General features: G+C 35.1%; 1 protein-coding gene across 14 annotated transcripts in view; it reads left to right on the top strand.

The window, feature by feature from the left end:
* Nucleotides 1-21,588, top strand: part of PPIP5K2 (diphosphoinositol pentakisphosphate kinase 2) — a gene marked incomplete at its 5' end in the record, with an annotated part of 70,509 nt that overhangs the window by 32,191 nt on the left and 16,730 nt on the right. For 12 of the 14 annotated variants that reach the window (XM_079703541.1, XM_079703537.1, XM_079703546.1 and 9 more), the window contains 7 exons: nt 493-634; nt 1,238-1,461; nt 11,775-11,902; nt 12,483-12,597; nt 16,307-16,414; nt 16,504-16,620; nt 19,692-19,859. In XM_079703541.1, coding sequence (XP_079559667.1) covers nt 493-634; nt 1,238-1,461; nt 11,775-11,902; nt 12,483-12,597; nt 16,307-16,414; nt 16,504-16,620; nt 19,692-19,859 — 1,002 coding nt within the window. Of the gene's footprint in view, nt 1-492; nt 635-1,237; nt 1,462-11,774; nt 11,903-12,482; nt 12,637-16,306; nt 16,415-16,503; nt 16,621-19,691; nt 19,860-21,588 lie in introns of all 14 variants that reach the window. The other 2 variants (XM_079703548.1, XM_079703543.1) reach the window with 1 other exon arrangement.

Raw genomic sequence — 21,588 nt, 5'->3', positions numbered from 1 at the left:
TTACATGGTGGTTAAGAGCACAGCTCTTTAGCCAGATTACCTGCTTTTTTAATCGAACTCTTTGCATACTAGTGGTTTGATTTTAGGGAAGGTGCTTTAACCTCTGTTAAGTACCTCATCTGGAAAAAGTGATGAAAATAATAGTCTCGAGGTTATTACATGTCAATATATGTCAAATGGTTAAACCATATTTGCAAATACCAAGTGAATCAGCAAAATGTCTGCAAAATGTTAGAATAAAATCTCCTTGTAAGTTAGAGTACTTCTAGTAGATTTTCCCTATGGATAATCTAATATTAGCTAAGGTTTAGGATTTTTTTAACATGAAATTTTGAGGTTTTTATTTCCTCCTTTATCTTATTTCTGTATTTTGGGGGTCATCTTAATTTGTAGTTTGAAGTTATTCTCCAGCTACTGGAAAATTGTGTATATTGTTCTCTTGGCCAATTGAGCATAACCAGATGTAAAAATATATACTCTATTCATTTGTAGCTTACTCCATCTGGAAGCATTTCTCTTATCAAATCAATGCATTTAATTAAAAATCCTGTGAAGACCTGTGACAAAGTGTATTTCTTGATACAAAGTTTGACTTCCCAAATCAGACATCGAATGGAAGATCCCAAATCATCAGGTAAATATTTTGTTTTCCTTAGATTAGAAAACAAATAAAAAGCACTATCCAGTTGCTATAAACATTTTTAAATAAGATGCACCAATCATAAAATATTCAAGCCTTTAATGCTATATCTAGCATTAGATAGGTATGTCTAGGTATAATTTGAGTTAGTATATATCCAACAAAAGAATAATAGTGAAGTTATAATTGCTTTTATCTGTGGTAGCAGGAAAGGGATAACAAAACATTTTTATTTGGTTAATTATGTAGCATTACTGTGCAGTTCAGCAGCAAATAGGCAGCATAATAAGAAGGAGCAAGCAACAGGAATGTGATCAGTGCTCTGGCTCTGAGACTAGCTTAGTTAATAACCTGGGCAACTAACGTATGTAACATATGGAAGGTCTTCTATAAAACCAGTTCCTAACCCATGTATTTATACCTTTATTCAAGTCTACAAAATATATGGTTGCTAATAGTATATGCCTATGAGAACATTTCCTAGCTTGTTAACAATTTTACCTTTGATATTTAAGAAGTTTCTAACTACCAATTTTTAATATATATTCTTTATCTGATTTTTAAGTTTAATATACTAAAACTGTTATGTTGTTTTAGATATTCAGCTTTATCATAGTGAGACCTTAGAGCTCATGCTACGTAGATGGTCCAAGTTGGAGAAAGACTTTAAAACAAAGAATGGAAGATATGATATTAGTAAAATCCCTGACATATATGACTGTATAAAATATGATGTCCAGCATAATGGCTCCTTGAAGTTAGAAAACACAATGGAATTATATAGGCTTTCAAAGGCATTAGCTGATATTGTTATTCCTCAGGTAAGTAATTCCTACATAACAATTTTCTTGTACTGTTATATAGATACTTTTAAAATGTCTATCAGTGGATAAAAGATAGTTGGTTTTTGTGTCCCAGTAAACCTATAATTTTAAAAAGGAAAGTAACTAATTATGAATTTATATTTTAAATTTTTTGTTATATTAAATCATTGTTTGATTTTTTTAATAGTTTGTAGTGACTTTTTAAAATTTAAGAATTGATACTCTTAATAATAATATGCTAACAACAAACAGGACAACTGAAAATAGGATGGGATAAATCACTTAAGTATTTATTGGGCATTTATTGGGCACCTACCAGCTCTGTGCTATGGGAATGTGTGCAAAGTGGGAGAAAAAGGTAGTTGTGTCCCTATATAAATATTGGAAGTTTTTTTACTTTATGTGGAAGTATTTTGAAAGTAGTATTTAGAGGCCGGGATGTAAGTAGTTATTTGTGGGGTGTGGTAGAGGTGGAAGGGAGGGCCTTTTCATTATAGGAGAGTAAAAATAGAGGTGTAACCAAAATTCAGATAACTGAAATGTAATTAAACAGAGAATCAGATGATAATAAAGAGACAGGTGAGGGCTTCCCTAATGGCGCAGTGGTTGAGAGTCCGCCTGCCGATGCAGGGGACACGGGTTCGTGCCCCGGTCCGGGAAAATCCCACATGCCGCGGAGCGGCTGGTCCCGTGAGCTATGGCTGCTGGGCCTGCGCGTCTGGAGCCTGTGCTCCGCAACGGGAGAGACCACAGCAGTGAGAGGGCCGCGTACCGCAAAAAAAAAAAAAAAAAAAAAAAAAAGAGACAGGTGACAAGTTGAAATAAGAGATGTGTTAGAAGAAAACAGTTGCAGATGCCCTTTGGAGAACTTCTTTCAACTCAATTACTAAAAGATCATTTGGACATTGTAAAAGGGAGATTGGAGTAAATCACACATTCCAACTGTGAACCAAAGTTAAAAAGCAGGAAAAATGAAATACAGTTGATTTTTGACCAATGTGGGTTTGAACTGTAGTGGGTCCACTTATACGCAGATTTTTTACAATAGTAAATACTACAGTACTGCATGATCCACATATCCACGGTTGAATCTGCCGGGGATGCAGAACCACAAATAAGTTATTCTCGAGTTTTCAATGGTGTGCAGGGTTGGTGCTCCTAACCTCTAGTTGTTCAAGAGTCACTGTACATGAAAAGTGTGAAGATTGTATATAAAAGTAGCCTCACTTAAAGATACTCATATATAGAAAACAGTGGGGAGGTTCCTTAATAACTGAAAATAAAGCTATTTTATGATCCAGCAATCCCACTCCCATATATCCAGAAAAGATAAAAACTCTTAATTCAGAAAAATACATGCATCCCAGTGTTCATAGCAACACCGTTTACAATAGCCAAGACATGGAAACAACTGAAGTGCCCATCAATGGATGATTGGTTTAAGAAGATGTGGTATGTGTATGTATATATATCTCTACACACATATACATATATATACATACACACACCACATATACATACACACACACCATGGAATATTACTCAGCCATAAAAACAAAATATGCCATTTGCAGCAACATGGATGGACCTAGAGAGCACCATACTAAGTGAATTAAGTCAAAGGAAGACAAATATCATATGATACCACTTGTATGTGGAATCTAAAAAATAATACAAATGAATCTATATTAAAAAGTGGAAACAGACTCGTAGACATAGAAAACAAACTTACGGTTACCAAAGGGGAAAGGGAGAGGGGGAATGATAAATAAAGAGTATGGGATACACACCGCTATACATAAAATAGATAAGCAACAAGGATTTACTGTATAGCACAGGGAACTATATTCAATATCTTGTAATAACCTATAATGGAAAATTATCTGAAAAAATAGTGGATTGGCCAAAATGTTCGTTCGGGTTTTTATGTTATAGAAAAACCCAAACGAACCTTTTGGCCAACCCAATATATAACTGAATCACTTTGCTATACAATTGAAACCAGCACAATACTGTAAATCTACTACAATTAAAACTATACTTCAGGACTTCCCTGGTGGCACAGTGGTTAAGAATCCACCTGCCAATGCAGGGGGCATGAGTTTGATCCCTGGTCCGGGAAGATCCTACATGCTGAGGAACAACTAAGCTCATGTGCCACAAATACTGAGCCTGTGCTCTAGAGCCCACGAGCTGCAACTAGTGAGCCTGCGCACTACAACTACTGAAGCCCACGTGCTCTAGAGCCCATGTGCTGCAACTACTGAAGCCCGCGTGCTCTGGGGCCCGCAAGCCACAACTACTGAGCCTGCGTTCTGCAACTACTGAAGCCCACACGCCTAGAGCCTGTGCTCTGCAACAAGGGAAGCCACCATAATGAGAAATGCATGCACTGCAATGAAGACCCAACGCAGCAAAAAATATATATATATACTTCAGTGTCCTTTTCCTAATATTCACAGAATATCCAGGAAAAACTGGAGACTTTGAAAAACTGGGAATTCAGGCTGCACAACTTACCTATAAGTATTTGTGAACATGTTAAAGTTTAGTTTATTCTTTCAGCATGAAAGAACAACTATTTATTTGTTTGGTCAGTGTACGTGATGTAGACAGGTTTAAGTATATTGTATAAATCAGTGATTTGCAAATAAATTCTCCTTAAAAGAGGATAAAAATATTTCATACTGCAAGAATATGTCTTTGGGCCTCACTATAAGAAACATAGACTTAAAAAACAAGGACTTAGTCTCTGACAACATCTTTCATTTGCTAAATAGTAGTTTTATTTGCAAAAGAGGTTTTATTTTACACAATAAAAAGTTGTATTTTTATAACAGATAAGATATTTTAAGACTAACATCAAAATGAGCACACTAAATTCTGCAGAACTCGATTTTAGCTACATGGTATAGGTATTATAGAACTAACACTGATTTCATTATAACTCATTTGGTAAAGTTACTAAATCAACATCCATCTTTGTTATGAAATTCAAGATAGAGAATTCATTCAAATTTTACTTACTAATAAATCCGAGAAAGAATGGTTACTCTTAATTCTGGTAAGCATGTAATTAGTCTGCATTGGAAGCATACATAAGACTGATTTTTTTTCATCATTTTGGATTGCTTTGACATTATTCCAGGCTCAGTGCATCTTAGTTGTACTTATTCTTACAATGAAGATTATTTCAAAGTATACTTTTAACAGGCTGTAAATATGTGACCCTCTAAAATATTTATTGTAGCTATATGCACTTTTCAAGGTATGCTTTCAGTATATCTGAATGTTTCACCTACTCAGTGGCTAAATAAATACACTAATGATTATTAGCATAATCATGTCTGTGTTGTTACATGGCTTATTTAATATCAAGCCTCTTCTTTCTCAGTTACATATACTAAACATTCTAGAATTGGGAATGAAAAGTTTGTTTCTAAGAGTTGGGCTCAAAAGAAAACTTAAGTGTTAATGAGTTTTAGATGATAATTTTTCTTACTTACATAGTGTCTGTATTTTAGGTACATTACTTACATAGATGAAGAAATTTTCCACCATCTCCTTGTAACTTAAATTTTTATAATGAATTTTCTTAAAGCATTATAATTAGAAGAAACACTAAAGATTAGAGATGGTTAGGAAAGATTTGAGACATCATTTGTATCACTCAACTTATCTGTCATGCTCAGCTATTCTCAGTCTCACTTATAGTAATTGTCTTATGATGCAATTAGGTTAGATTTTCTCAACAGTCTGAGAACTTATTTGAAGACATCTCCAATTATTTATCTTGGATAAATTATCTTTGAAGTCTTAGGGCTCTTTGGACAATATTATGCCCAAGCTTCCAGGAATCAGTCTTAGTTTTGTTCAATTCATAATTAAATTTTGGTAATTTTATAACTTTAAAAACAAAGGTCTTTTTATTATGCTTTCCTCGAGTTCCAAGATTATAAACTGAGGAGAGGACAACTTGGGATTTACCTCCCTAACTTTTTGGTTTGACTTTTCCTTATTGTGGCAGAAACTTGGGATTTCTTCCTTTTTAAAGAACTGTTGAATTCAGTTAAGTAAATATTCTGCTTTGTTACTTTAGTCTCCATGGACAAGATTTAGGTATTTTCAGTCACTGAACAGATAACTAAAATTGTAAACATATTTATAGTAATTGTAATAAAGCTGTAATTTGTAATGGAAAAAATGAGAAATTTGCACGTTTACTTGACAAAGAATATTTCAAGCTTAGAGACTTGATGACTTAGTCAAATAATGTAATATTTTGACTAGATTAAGAGAGTATTGCTATCTTTGCAGGAAAAATGTATATGTGTTCTGCTATGTCTCCAAAAAATCAATTTTCATTCTTACATTGCATTAATTCTTATAGCTATGCTGTGTGAATTATGTAATTCTAATCATATGTAAGCTTAAGTATGATCAACATGATTTTTTAGTTACTTTGAGAATTAATAGTTTTAATTATGGTAGGTATTTTTGCTGTGATGAAATCAACTTTTTAGCCTCAGTGCTCAGAAAATAGCCCTGATTTACAAATGATACTTAAAAATTGGGAATTCCCTGGCGGTCCAGTGGTTTGGACTCTGTGCTTTCACTGCCAAGGGCCTGGGTTCAATCACTGGTCGGGGAACTAAGATCTTGCAAGCCGCACGGCGTGGCCAAAAAAAAAAAAGATACTTAAAAATAATCACAGTGGAATGTGACATCAGCATCATGGTAGTGTGACATGCTCCCTATGTCTCTCCCCTTCAATCTACAACAGTAAAACATGCATAACTCAACAAAGGTGCCTCTGCTCAACACACCAGGATGCCACAAAATTCCATACATCTGTATACCTGAAAGTGGCTGGACTGGAACATATAGAGGAGGTGGAACCAGGGGAACAGTACAGGTGGTACCTGTGATCCCAGACTCCTAGCCACAGTTGGCTGATCCTGCAGCCTCAGAGAACCCAGGAGCAGTGGCGCACACGATTCCAGCCTCTCAGCTTCAGTGGCACCCATGGCCACAGGGAACCGGGCACTAGTGACAGTGGGGCCTGCAACCCCAGCCAGGGAGGTCCCCGTAGCTCTCACTACCCCCTGCAACTGCCCGTAGTGGCAGTGCCCTTGAACACTACAATCCTGGACACGGCAGGGGTACCTGTGACCCTGGCTCCCTCCCCCACCTTATTGGTCCCCTTGTAATGGCGGAGCCTAAAACCTTTGAGACCCTGAGCACCGTGGAGGCGCCTCCTCTTCTGGTGCCCTAGGCAACGACACCAGCACCACCAGCAACAACAAGGCACCAATGACCCTGGAGGCACAATAGCGACAATGAGCACACCGGGTAACAACTCTTAGCAGGTGTGGTGGAGTGTCAGAAGTGTCTATTTCTCAAATATGACCAAAGGCAACTCATGTAAGAAAAACCAAAAGCTTGTGCTATAGTGCAACCTACTGGAAAAGAGAAAAAAAGGCCTCTAAATACTAATCTGTTGAATTGTGAGAACCAAGTTTAAAAAAACGCTTTACTTAAAGAAGAAAACTCTTCACACTTCAAATGTGCCAGCAGAGGAACATAAAACACCATAAAGAACCACGGTAACACAGTACCACAAAGAGAAAATGACAGTTCCCCAGAAACCAAACTTAAAGTCATGGAATATTGCAAACTAACTGGTACAGAATTCAAAATGGCTATCATTAAAAAAAAAATTAAAAAGCTATCATGAAGAAACTCAACAAGCTTCAAGAAAACTCAGAAAGGTAGTCCAGTGAGCTCAGGAATAAAATGAGTGAATAGAAGAAATACTTTACCAAAGAGACCAAAAAAACTCTTAAAAAGATGTATAGCTGATTCACTTTGTTATAAAGCAGAACCTAACATACCATTGTAAAGCAATTATACTCCAAAAAAGATACTTAAAAAAATTTTTTTTGGATCTGAAGAATTCAAGAAATGAGACGGAGAATGCATTAGAAAGTATTGGAAATAGAGCAGACTATATGGAAGAGAGAATTAGTGAGCTTGAAGATAGAATTATAGAAGTGCTACAGGTAGGAGAGGAGAGAGAATTAAGGTCTAAAAAAATGAGGGAATTCTTTGAGAACTGTCTGATTGTATTTGGAAGGGCAACATCAGGATGCTGGCTGTTCCAGAAGGAGAAGAGAGGGAGAAGGGAACAGAAAGTTTATTTAAAGAAATAACTGAGAACTTGCCAAATCTGGGTATGGAACTGGCTATACAAGTTCATGAAGCTGAAAGAATTCCTAAATCCCTAAATGGTGAAAAAACTGTAACCTATCCCTCTAAGATCAGGAGCAACACAAAGATGCCCATTCTCACCATTCTTATTCAATATAGTATTGGAAGTCCTAGCCAGAATAATTAGGCAAGAAAAAGAAATAAAAGGGATCCAAATTGAAAAGGAAGAAGTTAAACTGTGACTATTGGCAATGATATGATTTTGTTTAGAAAACCCTGAAGACTCCTCAAAAAAACTGTTAGAAGTAATAAACGAATACAGAAAAGTTGCAGGGCATAAAATCAACATACAAAAATTTGCCGTGTGTCTATACACTAACAACAAACTAACAGAAAACGAAATTAAGAAAACCCCATTTGCAATCTCAACAAAAAGAATAAAGTACCTAGGAATAAATTTAAGCAAGGTAATAAGAGACCTGTGCCCTAAAAACTGTAAGACATTGTTGAAAGAATTTGAAGACACAAAGAAATGGAAAGATATCCCATGCTCGTGGATTGGAAGAATTAACATTGTTAATGTGACCATATTACCTAAAGCAGTCTATAGATTTAATGCAATTCCTATCAAACTCCTGGTGACATTTTTCACAGAAATAGAACAAAAAATTCTAAAATTTGTATGGAACAAAAGACCCCAAATAGCCAAAGCAGTCCTAAGAAAAAAAGAACAAAGCTGGAGTTATCACACTCCCTGATTTCAAATTATACTACAAAGCTGTAGTAATCAAAACAGTATGATATTGACAGAAAAGCAGACATGTAGATGAATGCAACAGAATTGAGAGCCCAGAAACAAACCCACACATATATGGACAATTAGTTTATGATAAAGGAGCCAGGAACATACAATGGAAAAAGCATAGTCTCTTCAATATAGTATTGGGAAAACTGGACAGCCATATGCCAAAGAATGAAACTAGACCACTATATCACACCATACACAAAACTCAAAATGGATTAAAGACTAGAGTGTAAGACCTGAAACCATAAAACTAAAAGAAAACATAGTATGCTCCTTGAAGTTGGTCTTAGCAATATCTTTTTGGATATGTTTCCTTGGGCAGGGAAACAGAAGCAAAAATAAACAAATAGGACTACATCAAACTAAAAAGCTCTGTACAGTAAAGTAAATCATCAACTAAACGAAAAGACAGCCTACCAAATGGGAGAAGATATTTACAAATCATATTCAATTTGGGGGTAATATCCAAAATATATGAAGAACTCATACAACTCAACAACAACAAAAAAACAGCCTGATTAAACAATGGGTAGAGGAGCTAAATATTTTTCCAAAGAAGACATACAGATTGCCAGGAAGCTCATGAAAAGATATTCAGCATCACTAATTATTAGAGAAATGCAAATCAAAACCACAGTGAGAGATCACCTCAGGCCTGTTAGAATGGCTGTTATCAAAAAGGCAAGAAATAACTAGTACCGGACAGGATGTGGAAAAAAGTGTGGTACACTGTCGGTGGGAATGTAAATTGGTGCAGCCACTATGGAAAACAGTATGGAGATTCCCCAAAAAATTAAGACTAGAACTACCCTATGATCCAGGTATTCCACTTCTGGGTATGTATCTGAAGAATATTAAGACTCTAATTCGAATAGATACATGCACCCTGTGTTCATTGTGGCGTTATTTACAATAGCCAAGATATGGGAGGTGCCCATTGATGAATGGATGGATGAAGAAGTAGTATATATAATACAATGGAATACATAAAAAAGATACAATCTTGCCATTTGTGGCAACATGGATGGACCTCGAGGGTGTTATGATAAATAAGTCATTCAAAGAAAAACTAATACTATATGATTTCACTCAAGTGTGAAATATTAAAAATTTTTTTAAATAAATGAACAATTACCAGAAGGGAAGGGGGGTGAATTGAGTAAAGGGGATAAACTGTATGGTGATGGGTTGAATCAACTTCTGGTGTTGAGCATACTGTAGTTTATACAGAAGTCAAAATACAATGTTTGCATGAGACATGTTATAAACCAATGTTACCTCAGTAAATTAAGTAAATAGTAAAAGAGCCTCAATGGTATGATGGAAGATAAGAACATCTAAAGATTATATTTGTTATTAAGAGTCTTAATTGAGATGGCACACATTTATTGAAGTTTGAAGATCATTTCTTTGGTGATTGTGTTATGAAATGCAGAGGGTTCTTTATAATAGCATTTGCAATATAAAGTCCAATGATACTCATTAAATATCACCACATAATAAGCTTTCACATATCTTCATCTGTTATTTTAATCAGTTCTTTTTATGGCAGAAATATTATAAGAGAACTTGGGTATCTAACAATTAATTATTTGGTCCTAGTTGGTTGTGGCAGCTTGCTTTTTCAGCTCTACAAAATATGTCACTGTTTTGAAGGGAAAGGTTTTTTTATTATGAAAGTAATATATCTTTGTTGTAAAATTAGAAAATATAGATATAGCCAAAAAATAAATCAGTATGCCATTACCAACTAGAGAAAAACATTTCACTGTTTTGGAAAATTCTAAAAGGCCTTTTCCCATAAATTCATGGATAAAATTTTTTTCATAAATTCGTATATATAACAAATGTATTCTTTGCAAAAATGAAACCAGGAAATGCATACTATTTTATAACCTGATTTTTTTTCTTGGCATCAAGAAATTTTTTCCAAATCAGTAAAGCTAAATATACTTCATTTTTCCTAATGGCTGAATGATGTGATGTAATAATAACTATTTAACCAATTTCTGACATTTGGAAATGTGGATTCTTTTACTTTCTTTCACTCTCCTTATGCATATGTCTTCTACATACAATCAAGAAGATTTCCAGAACTCTTTTACCAGTTTTGTTACAGACCAGCAGTGTATGAGAGTGCCTGTTTCATTACACCTTGCTAATAACAACAGAAAAATTTCCTTTGATGATTTTAATTTCAACATTTTCCTTTTGTTTACACATACATACACAATTGCATACATATTTCTTTTTTTCATACCAATTTCACAGTCATCTATGTTGGTGAGATTATTTAACCAACCAAGCTTTTGTGTTTAAGGTAAATGACCCAAGAGGTTCCATTTTCATACGTTTTCCATCTAATCAATCAGCCTTTTCTTCATTAGGCAGTTTTGAGATTTATTATGCATACTAAAGTTTTGCCATCTGGGAAGTACCTGGTAACAGGAAGTAGCCTTTAAATACAGGTATCCCAGAAGGAACTTGGAGGGAGAGAGTATGCCTATTTCTTCCCTCTTCTCTACTCTTCCTTCTTTCCCTCTCTGTCCCTGCCTCCCTCCGTCCCCACCCCACTTTCTGCCCTCTTCCTCTTATACTCTCTCTTCCCATCTACACACACATCACAGATTTTTTTCTTATATCAGGTCATTTTCTCATGTACCCCTTTGAACTGTAATTTTTATTATATTTCTTACAATTACTATGTTTTCTTAACACTTTGGATTGTAATTCCTCATTTAATTAACTTATAATGGTTATAGAGCTCATTAACTTTGATAATTTCACTGCATTTTTGGCTAACCACTAGTTAAAACTTTTACGGTATTGGCCAAAGGTTTTTAAATAATTTGTTAACCTTTTTAATCTTTGACATTCAAATAGACAAAAATTTCATGGTTTCAATTTATATTTCTGTACATTTATTGACTATTTGTTCTGTGCTTTAGTGTTTGTGCCCTTAATCCATCTTTCTTTTAGGGTTGTTTCTACATTTAAAACCTGATTGAGTTGAATACTGTTCATAAAGATTACATTCATCCATTCATCCTATTCTCTTTAGAAATTACTTTCTTTTTCATTTCCACCAAAAAAAAAATTCTTCTAATTACACTCAATACTTTGGGGAATAGTGTACTTGAAGTTGCAGAAATGTAAACTAGGAACATTGTATAATGTTCAAAAGAGGCTTAATAAAAATACTTGTTGCTCACTAAAATTCTTAAATTTAGTAGTACCTTTATTGGAGTTCTTTATTATTATACCCTTTTTCTAATGTTGTGTATTTTCTGCTCAGGAATATGGTATAACTAAAGCTGAAAAACTGGAGATTGCCAAAGGCTACTGTACTCCTCTAGTTAGAAAAATTCGCTCAGATCTTCAAAGGACACAAGATGATGACACTGTAAATAAACTCCATCCTGTGTAAGAGACTGTACTGGTATTTAAGTCTATAGGCATCTGTTTTTGCATTCTTCAAATCTAATTACTTTTTAATGTTCCTATGGCTAAATCAGGAGTGTATCACTTGGCACACTGTGGACATAAATATTACCTAGGTATTTCTAATAGTTAACTTCCAACCAAGGTTCTTTTTGGCTCCAAATTGGAGAAAAAACTGAGGCAAACAGGGAAAGAAGATGTGTGTTATCATTCACATGTGATCATCAGTGATCATTCTCATTCAGCAGCATTAACATCTGTGAGCTTCTTTAGTGCTATGACCTCTTTCATTGTTAATAAAGGTGCTTAAATGACCTATTTACAGTGAACTTGACTAATATTAATGCTTCTTTGACTAATCTCTGTGGTCCCAGTTATTTCCAGTTATCTTCATGTTAGAGGAATACCTGCTAAGATAACGCCTCAGTTGTGATTGGAAGAGTGATAGATTTGCTTACTATGTTCTTTTGTTTCTAGTAAGATTAAATTCCATTTTACAAAATAATTTCATTAAGTTTTAACTGCATGGTTACATTTTAACACCATCTGCTCCTTACTTTAGGTATTCCAGAGGTGTTCTGTCACCTGAACGTCATGTCCGTACCAGATTATATTTCACCAGTGAAAGTCATGTGCATTCTTTACTGTCTATTCTTCGCTATGGTGCCTTATGTGATGTAAGTAGAATAAGTTATATAAATCTATTTAACAAATATGTGTTATTGAATTTGTAATTGAATCACTAACACCATTTTTTACTGTGCAGTTTTTAATAATTCATTATTTACCATCATTTGTCAAGGGTCTACTGTATACCAAGCACTCTGCTAGATGTTGGAGATAATGACATGTTCTCTTCCCTTTGGAGAAGATCCATTTAAGCAAACAATAATACAAAATATTGTAGGTGATGTTACAGGCCAGTGGCAGTGAGATAAAGAGAAGCTGATGAATTTGCACTATTTAGGGGTTAGAATCAATAGTACTTGGTGTTTGGTTGGACATTGTGAGTCTTATTTACTGTTATGTAATAAATCATACCAAAGGTTACTGCCTTAAAACAACCACAGTCATTTTATTTTTTTCTCTCATGGTTTAAAGGCTGACTGTGATCAGGCAGTTTTGCATTGGGCCTGTTGTGAGGTTGCAGTCAGACAGTGGCTCGGGCTCAAGTCATCTCACAACTTTCTTCTCATGTCTGGTGCTTGATGCGCTGGCTGTCACGTGGGACCTTGGCTGGGGTTGTTGACAAGAATACCTACAATGGCCTCTTCCTGTGACCTGCTTCCTCAGAACATAGCAGCTGAGTTCCAAAAGTGAACTTCCTAAAAGAGCAAGGAGCAAGCACAAAGCATTTTTATGACCTAACTTATGAAGTTATGTAGTATCACTTCTGCTGAGCTTTTTTGGTGGAGGCAGTCACAGAGGCCCATCCAGGTTCAAGGGGTGGGGAATAGACCCATATTACTAGATGAGTGGAGTATCACTGTCACTTACTCATTGTAAGATGAATACTTGGGATTGGATGTATTTTGGTGGCCATATTTGGAAAACAGAGTCTTATCACAGTATGTCCGTTACCCACACAATCCATATTTCTCCCTCATGCAAAATTCACTTAATCTCTCCTCCAGTATTCCCTCAGGCTTATCTATTATAGCATAAACTTGACATCCAGGATCTCATTATCTAAATCAGGTCCAAGTGTGGATGGGACTCCTTGGGCAGAGCTCCTTGAGTGCTCAAGAGAACTCAATCTCATTTCAAAGACCTATGAACTGAAGATACCAATTGTCTGTCCTTCATACATTTGACATACAGTGGTGGGATAAGCATAGAATAACTGCTGTAGATAACTTTTTCAAAAGAGGGGAAAACAGAAGGTACACCATGGTCACTGGTCCATAGCAATTTTGAAATCTGCCTAGGTACTTACTGCTCATTCCTTAATTAGGGCTCTGTCATACTGCCAGGGAGTTGTTTATAATGGTTCATGGCTTCATACTTTGGGTTCTTGATTGCTTCATCTAGGTCATCCTTTCTTTTCCATAAAAAGTAGCTTACATTTGCAGCTAAGTTGTTTTCTTTAACCTGCTTCCTGTCCAAGGAAGTTTGGGGATCCAAAGGTCTGTTTATTTTTAGTTCAAGATGGTATAATTTAAAAAACAAAACAAAGAGGAGTAATTTATAATCTACTGTATTAAACAGTTCACACCCACAAATCTTAAGAATAAGCCCATTTCTACATTGGGCTCCCTCTATGTCTACTGAGGGATAGTACTCAGCAGTCCTTATTGCTTAATAGTGAGTATCTGAGAGACATGCTAGTATAATCCTGAGAAAGTCTTTGGGTCTTTGAAAGGTCTGTGAGCCTTAAATCTTTCTGAAGTCTTAGCAAGTGTTTTTACAATCACACCCATTTTTTCATGACAGATTCCTGTGTTTCTGTTCTTCCTGGAAGCCACTTTTTAACTATAGCATTTTTTGCTCTCTAGAGAGGCTAGGAATGAGAAACAGTTTTATTTCTGAACTCTGCAAGTCTTGGCTCCTTTAATTAACCATTTCCCTGTGGTTTATCTCCCTCCTCTCATAGTTCATCACAGGCAGTGAGAAGAATCTTGGTGGCCTTTTGAGAATTTTTCCTGGAATTTTTGGTAGCTAGCTCATTGAGTTCCACTGTCTGCAGGCTACAGTGTTTCTACACTTTATGCCACTACCTAGCAAGGGTTCTTTTTCCTGTAGTTTCCAGTAACATTTTTTTTTAACCTTCCTATAGTCCCTCACCAACAACCTCCTCAGTGCCCTTTCAGGCTTTCACTAACACTCTCTTTTTGAGGCATTTTAACTTTCACCAAAACTCTCCTTGAGGCCCTTTCTTTGCTTACAGGTGTGGAAGGTAAGAAAGAAAAGAGAGTCAAGAAAGGTTCCCATATTTCTAACAGGATCATCTACAAAATTACCCATCATTCACTGATAAGTAACACTTGGGGGAGTATCAGGCATTAGAAGGAAAGTCATGAGGTTAGATAGCTTGAATTTGAGGCACTAGTAGGCTAGTCAAGTGAAGATAACCAGTAATATGTTTATATGTAAGGCTAGAGGTTTGGGTTAAAGGTACAGAGTTGGGAAGCCAACATATTAATGATGGCTGAAGCAGTGGCTATTAATAAGATTCCCAGGAAGTTTATATGTGAAAAAATAAAACATCTGTTTTTGCATTCTAAAACAAATGCAAACATTTGTTTGCATTTGTTTTAGAGATTGGCAGTGGAAGTGATATTTTGTTTTAGAGATTGGCAGAGGAAGTGATAACCACACAGACTTAGAAATTTTAATATCCCCTTTCTTTCTCAGTACACTCAAACCACAGATTATCTAGAATACAATGTCGCTTCTATTATATATCAAAAATATCTTTTCAGCCATCTCCAAACTAGCAAAAAATAAGAATTAAAAAACTTTTTCTACGTATATATTGGCATATACATTTATGCACATCTATAAGAAAATAATCTTTAAAAGAAAATGAAAATGAATTCAACTTTGTTTTCTTTTGTACTTTTTAAAATAAAGGGCAGTCAGTGAAATGTATGAAGATTTGGTATATGTCTCCTGATTCTTAATTTCTCTTATCATTGGGCCTTGATGAATAGTTATTATCAGAGTTACCCTAAGACTATGTAAGTGTTCTTTTCCCATCAAATTTTCCAATTCATATGTTCTTGTTTTTATTTCTTTTTTATTCCTTAACAGAATAGCAAAGTGGCATCCCTTGCATACATATGAGGATTAGTGGAGCTTTAATAAAAGAAATAGAGAAAAAAATGACCCTTAATTAGCAAGGCAAGAGCTTATATATCCATTAGTAATGATGGAATTGTTTTAGGGGAAGAGAGATACATCTCTTATGTGGTCACCTTTTAACTTTCTTGCACTTATTTTATAAGGTAGAAAGAACATAGAAGATGTAAGAATTGAGAGAAAGCCTATAATTGGAGCATAATAGTGAGTGATGGATAAAATTGTAACAGATAAGTTTGGAGAGCCATGCCTTGAGGATTCTAAGAGGATTGGGAAGCCATTAAAAGGTTTTAAGCAGGGAAGTGAATGGCTTTGGTTGCTGTGTAGACAATAGATAGGTAGAAGTAGATATGAGGAAACCATTTAGGGAGCTATCACAGTGATTTAAAGAAAGGTGATGTAGTTTAGACTTAGGGTGGTGGCAGTAGAACAAAGCTTGTTGAGTATATATAAGCTTGTTGAGTATTAAGTATTCACCTCATTTGTGTGGTATCAATCAGGATTAAACAAATTACCATAATGAAAATAAAGTGGTTTTAAAGTAACATAATATGAGAAAATGCTTACCATTTACCTTTTGTCCAGGAATCAAAGGATGAACAGTGGAAACGAGCTATGGATTATTTAAATGTTGTCAATGAACTCAACTACATGACTCAGATTGTTATCATGCTTTACGAGGATCCTAACAAGGTAACAGAGTCTTGATTTGCATGTGTTACCAGAGGTAAATAAATAATTCGAAGTTTCTCATTTTGAAAGTGTTCTGTAATATTTTTTAGGATCTTTCCTCTGAGGAACGCTTTCATGTTGAATTACATTTTAGTCCAGGAGCCAAAGGATGCGAAGAAGACAAAAATCTACCATCTGGCTATGGATATAGACCAGCTTCAAGGGAGGTAATGAAGATGAAATTTTCATTGCTTAGTTACTACAGTTCTAAATATAAATGAGGTTTCTTTAAGAATTTTCTATTATGTATTATAATTCTTATCTCAACTAAGTAGCAAGATGGTTTAAATTTCTTGAAGTATGATTTGGGTAGACAACATTTTTATGCATATTAGAATTTTATATTTTATCTTTTCTCTAGATTTTTTGGATTTTTAAGATCAGTACTTAGAATGGATAACTATAATTTTTGTTTTTGTCCTCAAGTCCTACTTGAGGACTAATCCATTCTTTACTGTGCTAAGCACTTGTTATGAATTACTGCATTTTAATTCTTAACCTTACAAAAATTAAATATGTACTCAGCTATAAACTTTTTTTTACTAAACTATAATACATATTCATAAACATACCTAAATCATAAGTGTGTAGTTTAATGATATATCACAAAATGAACACAATTGTAAAACAACTAGCCAGGTTATAGATAGAATATCATTCTAGAAGAACCAGTTGTGCCCCCTCTGTCTCACAACCTTCCTGCCTTCTCCCCAAAGTTATCTACTATAATGACTTCTGGCACCGTAGATTAATTTTGTCTATTTTTGGACTTTATGATCCAAATGAAATCACAAAATACGTGCTTTTTTGGGGTGGAGAGTGGGTTTGGCTTTTTTCATTATGTGTTTGAGATTCATCTGTTCTTCATTTTTGTTGCCATGTAGGATTACATTAAATAAATATGGTGCAGTTTATTAATCCATTTCACTATGATGATCATTTGATTTGTTTCCAGTTCAAGGTTTGAAGATGGATGCTTTTATGAAGATTCTTGTTCAGGTCTTTTTCTGAACATATGTACACATTTCTTTTGGATATATATGTAGGTGTAAAATTGCTGGGTTATAGGGTATGCATATGTTCAACTTTTTAAAATACAGCCAAATAACTTTCCAAAGATACTACCATATCTTTATCAGCACTTGGTATGATTAGTGTTTTTAATATAGCTATTTTGGGGACTATGTAGTAATATCTTGTTGTGGCTTAAATTTACATTACCCTCACGACCAATAAGGATTAGTACCTTTTCTTATATTCATTGGTTATTTGAATATGCTTTTTGTGAAGTGCTACTGGCTAGGACTATTATGGTGTTGAGTAGAAGTGTTGATACTAAGCATCCTTAGTATCATCCTTGTTCATTCCCAAACTAAAGCAAAAGGTCATGTTTCAAAGAGAACTTTTTGGAATTTTGATTGAAATTACATAAACTCTGCAGATCAGTGTTGAGAGAAATAACACTTTTACAGAATTGAATCTTCTAGTCCAAGGACTTGGTATACAGCTCTGAATTTAATGAGCTATTCTTTATATGTTCTTGATAAAATTAAGACTTTTTTTTAATGTCTTGTATTTTCTTTGTCAGAGTGATTCCTAAATTCTTTATGTTATCATAAATGGCTTATTTAAATTTCATTTTCTGTTTGCTATTTTCATATTGAATTTTAACTCATTTTTATATAGAGATTTTATAATTAACAACCTTACTGCATGCTGTTTATTCATTCTAATAATTTATCCATAGAGTCATTTGAATTTTCTATGTATATGATCATATCTGTGAATGATGACAAATGTCCAGCAAAATGTTGAATAGATTTAGTGATGGTGAGCACTCTTGTCTTTCAGTGATTTATTAATTGTGATGATTGTTTCAAGTTTTTAGATATCCCTTACCTGGTTGAAGAAGTTTATCTTTATTTTCTATACCCCTTAGTTTGATGAAGATTTTTATGTACTTCTGCTTGGCTTCTTTTAGCTAACGTACGTTCGTAAGATTCATTGATGTAATTAGTTTTAGTTTGCCCATTCTTAGTGCTTTAAAATATGTTTTAGTGTAATTTACCCAATTTATCCATCCTGTTTATTTATATTAAAATTTATTTATTTTATTTATTTATTTTTGGCTGCATTGGGTCTTCGTTGCTGTGCGCGGGCTTTCCCTAGTTGTGGCGAGCGGGGGTGACTCTTCGTTGCGGTGTGTGGGCTTCTCATTGCGGTGGCTTCTCTTGTTGTGGAGCACGGGCTCTAGACGTGTGGGCTTCAGTAGTTGTGGCACACGGGCTTAGTTGCTCCGCGGCATGTGGTATCTTCCCGGACCAGGGCTCAAACCTGTGTCCCCCGCGTTGGCAGGCAGATTCTTTTTTTTTTTTTTTTGCGGTACGCGGGCCTCTCACTGTTGTGGCCTCTCCCGTTGCGGAGCACAGGCTCCGGACGCGCAGCCTCAGTGGCCATGGCTCATGGGCGTAGCCGCTCCGCGGCATGTGGGAATCTTCCCGGACCGGGGCACGAACCCATGTCCCCTGCATCGGCAGGCAGACTCTCAACCACTGAGCCACCAGGGAAGCCCGGCAGGCAGATTCTTAACCACTGCGCCACCAGGGAAGCCCTACCATTCTACTTAGATGGATATTTAGTGTAACTTTTTAAAACGTATCTGTTTTCTGTACTATACTGTGAGATTCTTATAATTTGGGACAGTATCTTATTCATCTATGTCTTGGCACATGGTACATACTCACAAAATATTCAGTGAGTCATCAAATGGTTGTTATTTAACTATGCAGTCATCACATTTGTTGGAAATATTTGGCATAGAGTTTGAATTTTCTAAAATTTATAACTTCAGCTACTGTTTCAGTTTGTGGTTGAGTTGATGGCATTACTGGTAACAAAACTGATCTCTTTTTTCTTACTGTCATTTATTATTGCTTATTTATTTGGGCATTGGATGAAATTTAATTAAGTACTTTGTTTTATATGGCTCTTTATTGTTGTGTTATGGTTTAATTTATCCAAAGAGTATGTATTTCTTGAAGTCAGGAACTCTGTCATTTGTCTTACAATATCCAGAATAATACTAGGCTTTCATAAGAATTCAATTATTAATTCACTTGAATAAACAAACTTGTATATGTACTGCAAGTGGCTACACCAGTTGGTGGTTGAATTTGTTCATCTGAAGAGATTGATTTGTTTTATCTGAATTTTATTATGTTATATTCTTTCTGCACAGAATGAAGGCAGGAGATCTTTTAACATTGATAGTGATGATGAGCCACATACTTCTAAAAAAGATGAGGTTGATCGAGCTGTGATATTGTTTAAACCTATGGTATCAGAGCCAATTCATATACACAGGAAGTCTCCACTTCCAAGATCTAGGAAGATGGCTGCAAATGAAGTAAGTATATATCAGAGCATGTTTTTTATGAAGTAAACTAACTATATTTTAATAAAACAGAAAAGAAAATACAGCTTTAATTATCAAGCTTGGGAACCTAACAGATTTTTAATTGTCAACTTTATTTTTCAAATAAATTTTTTAAAATATAGAGGCAGTTAGAAAATACAAAGATTAATTTTAGAATTTGGAGCTTTATAGTTTTCATAGCAAAGTTGAATAGAAGTAGTAAAATAAGGCCTTTCAAAGACTTGATCCATTATTTTCTTGTCACTTTAGGTTATTCTAATAAAGAACTTTTTTAAAAGTCCGATTTAATGGCTCAGGAATAATTTTTGGTTAAAAGTAGTGAGGAATTGCCAGAGATGCTTCAGCAACGACTGATTCCAATGACACTGTAGATTAAGATGTGAAATTCTGAATTGTTAACCTGATTGCAAAAGTCAGTATAGGAATTTGAAAATTTGATGCTATGGTTGAAAAATTTACCTTTGTATTAAGGTCTATAATTAAATAACTTAGGCTAATTCTTATGCTCACTAACAAAATAACATTTAAATAACTACTAAAATAACATTTAAAAGGAAAGTTGAGGGCTTCCCTGGTGGCGCAGTGGTTACGAGTCCGCCTGCCGATGCAGGGGACACGGGTTCGTGCCCCGGTCCGGGAGGATCCCACGTGCCGCGGAGCGGCTGGGCCCGTGAGCCATGGCCGCTGGGCCTGCGCGTCCAGAGCCTGTGCTCCGCAGCGGGAGAGGCCGCAGCAGGGAGAGACCCGTATACCGCAAAAAAAAAAAAAAAAAAAGGAAAGTTGAGCAGTTGGAATAAAGTTTAAGTAAATCTTTAACATCTGTATACATTTTTATACTCTGAATACCTTCTTTTTGGGTTATTTATATTCTCTATAGGATGATTCCCCCAGCACTGATTTGAGATCAGTGCTTATAAATTTTTCTAAATGCTCAAGTAAAAGTATAAGATAGGAAGAACCATCAACTTTTAAGTTAGAAAAAAATTTTTTGTTGATGATTAAATATGCCAAATCTTAAGAGTTAGGTATAACATCTAGCAGTTGGTGAGTAAGAACATAAACACCAACAAATGAGAATTATGCTCATTTCTATTGCCCCAAATTATACAAGCATATGTGCTTTTGATTCTCAAATTTCAAATGTATGTGTCCCATTTTGACAATTATGTATAGGAGAAACATCTCAATAAAATAGATTGTTGTAATTTTACAGTGGAAAATGTATACTAGTTAGGGTTCCCGTGAATGGGATATTTTAAGTTAATTATGGGTTGGCCAAAAAGTTCGTTCGGGGTTTTCCTGCGTTCTTTTGGCCAACCCAATATAAAAGAGGATGATTAACAATTGTAGAATTTGGGATTATTTGTTCTATTATAGCTTAATTTAAGAATGAGAAACCTGGGGTTTTGTTCAGTTATCTTTAATTTCAGAAAATTGGGAAATGACATTTATTAATGTAACCTAAAATACCATTTGTGTGAGGGCAGTGATTTTGGTGTTGTTGAACAAAGCAATCTGCAATTCATCAGACTGTTCAGAATTTCACCATTAAACCTTTTTTCTGAACTCCAGAAGAAGTCTGTAACACTGATACAGTCAAACGTATTCTGAGTCTTCATTTTACACCTCATCTGTATTTGTGAAATCTTCAACAAAATCACTGCTCTTTGTTAACTCTTAAAACTCAGAACACATTTAT

Source organism: Hyperoodon ampullatus, assembly GCF_949752795.1.
Source record: "Hyperoodon ampullatus genome assembly, chromosome: 4".
Lineage (NCBI taxonomy): Eukaryota > Metazoa > Chordata > Mammalia > Artiodactyla > Ziphiidae > Hyperoodon > Hyperoodon ampullatus.
Note: the sequence above shows the minus strand (reverse complement) of the source record. Positions and strands in the feature narration are given on the sequence as shown.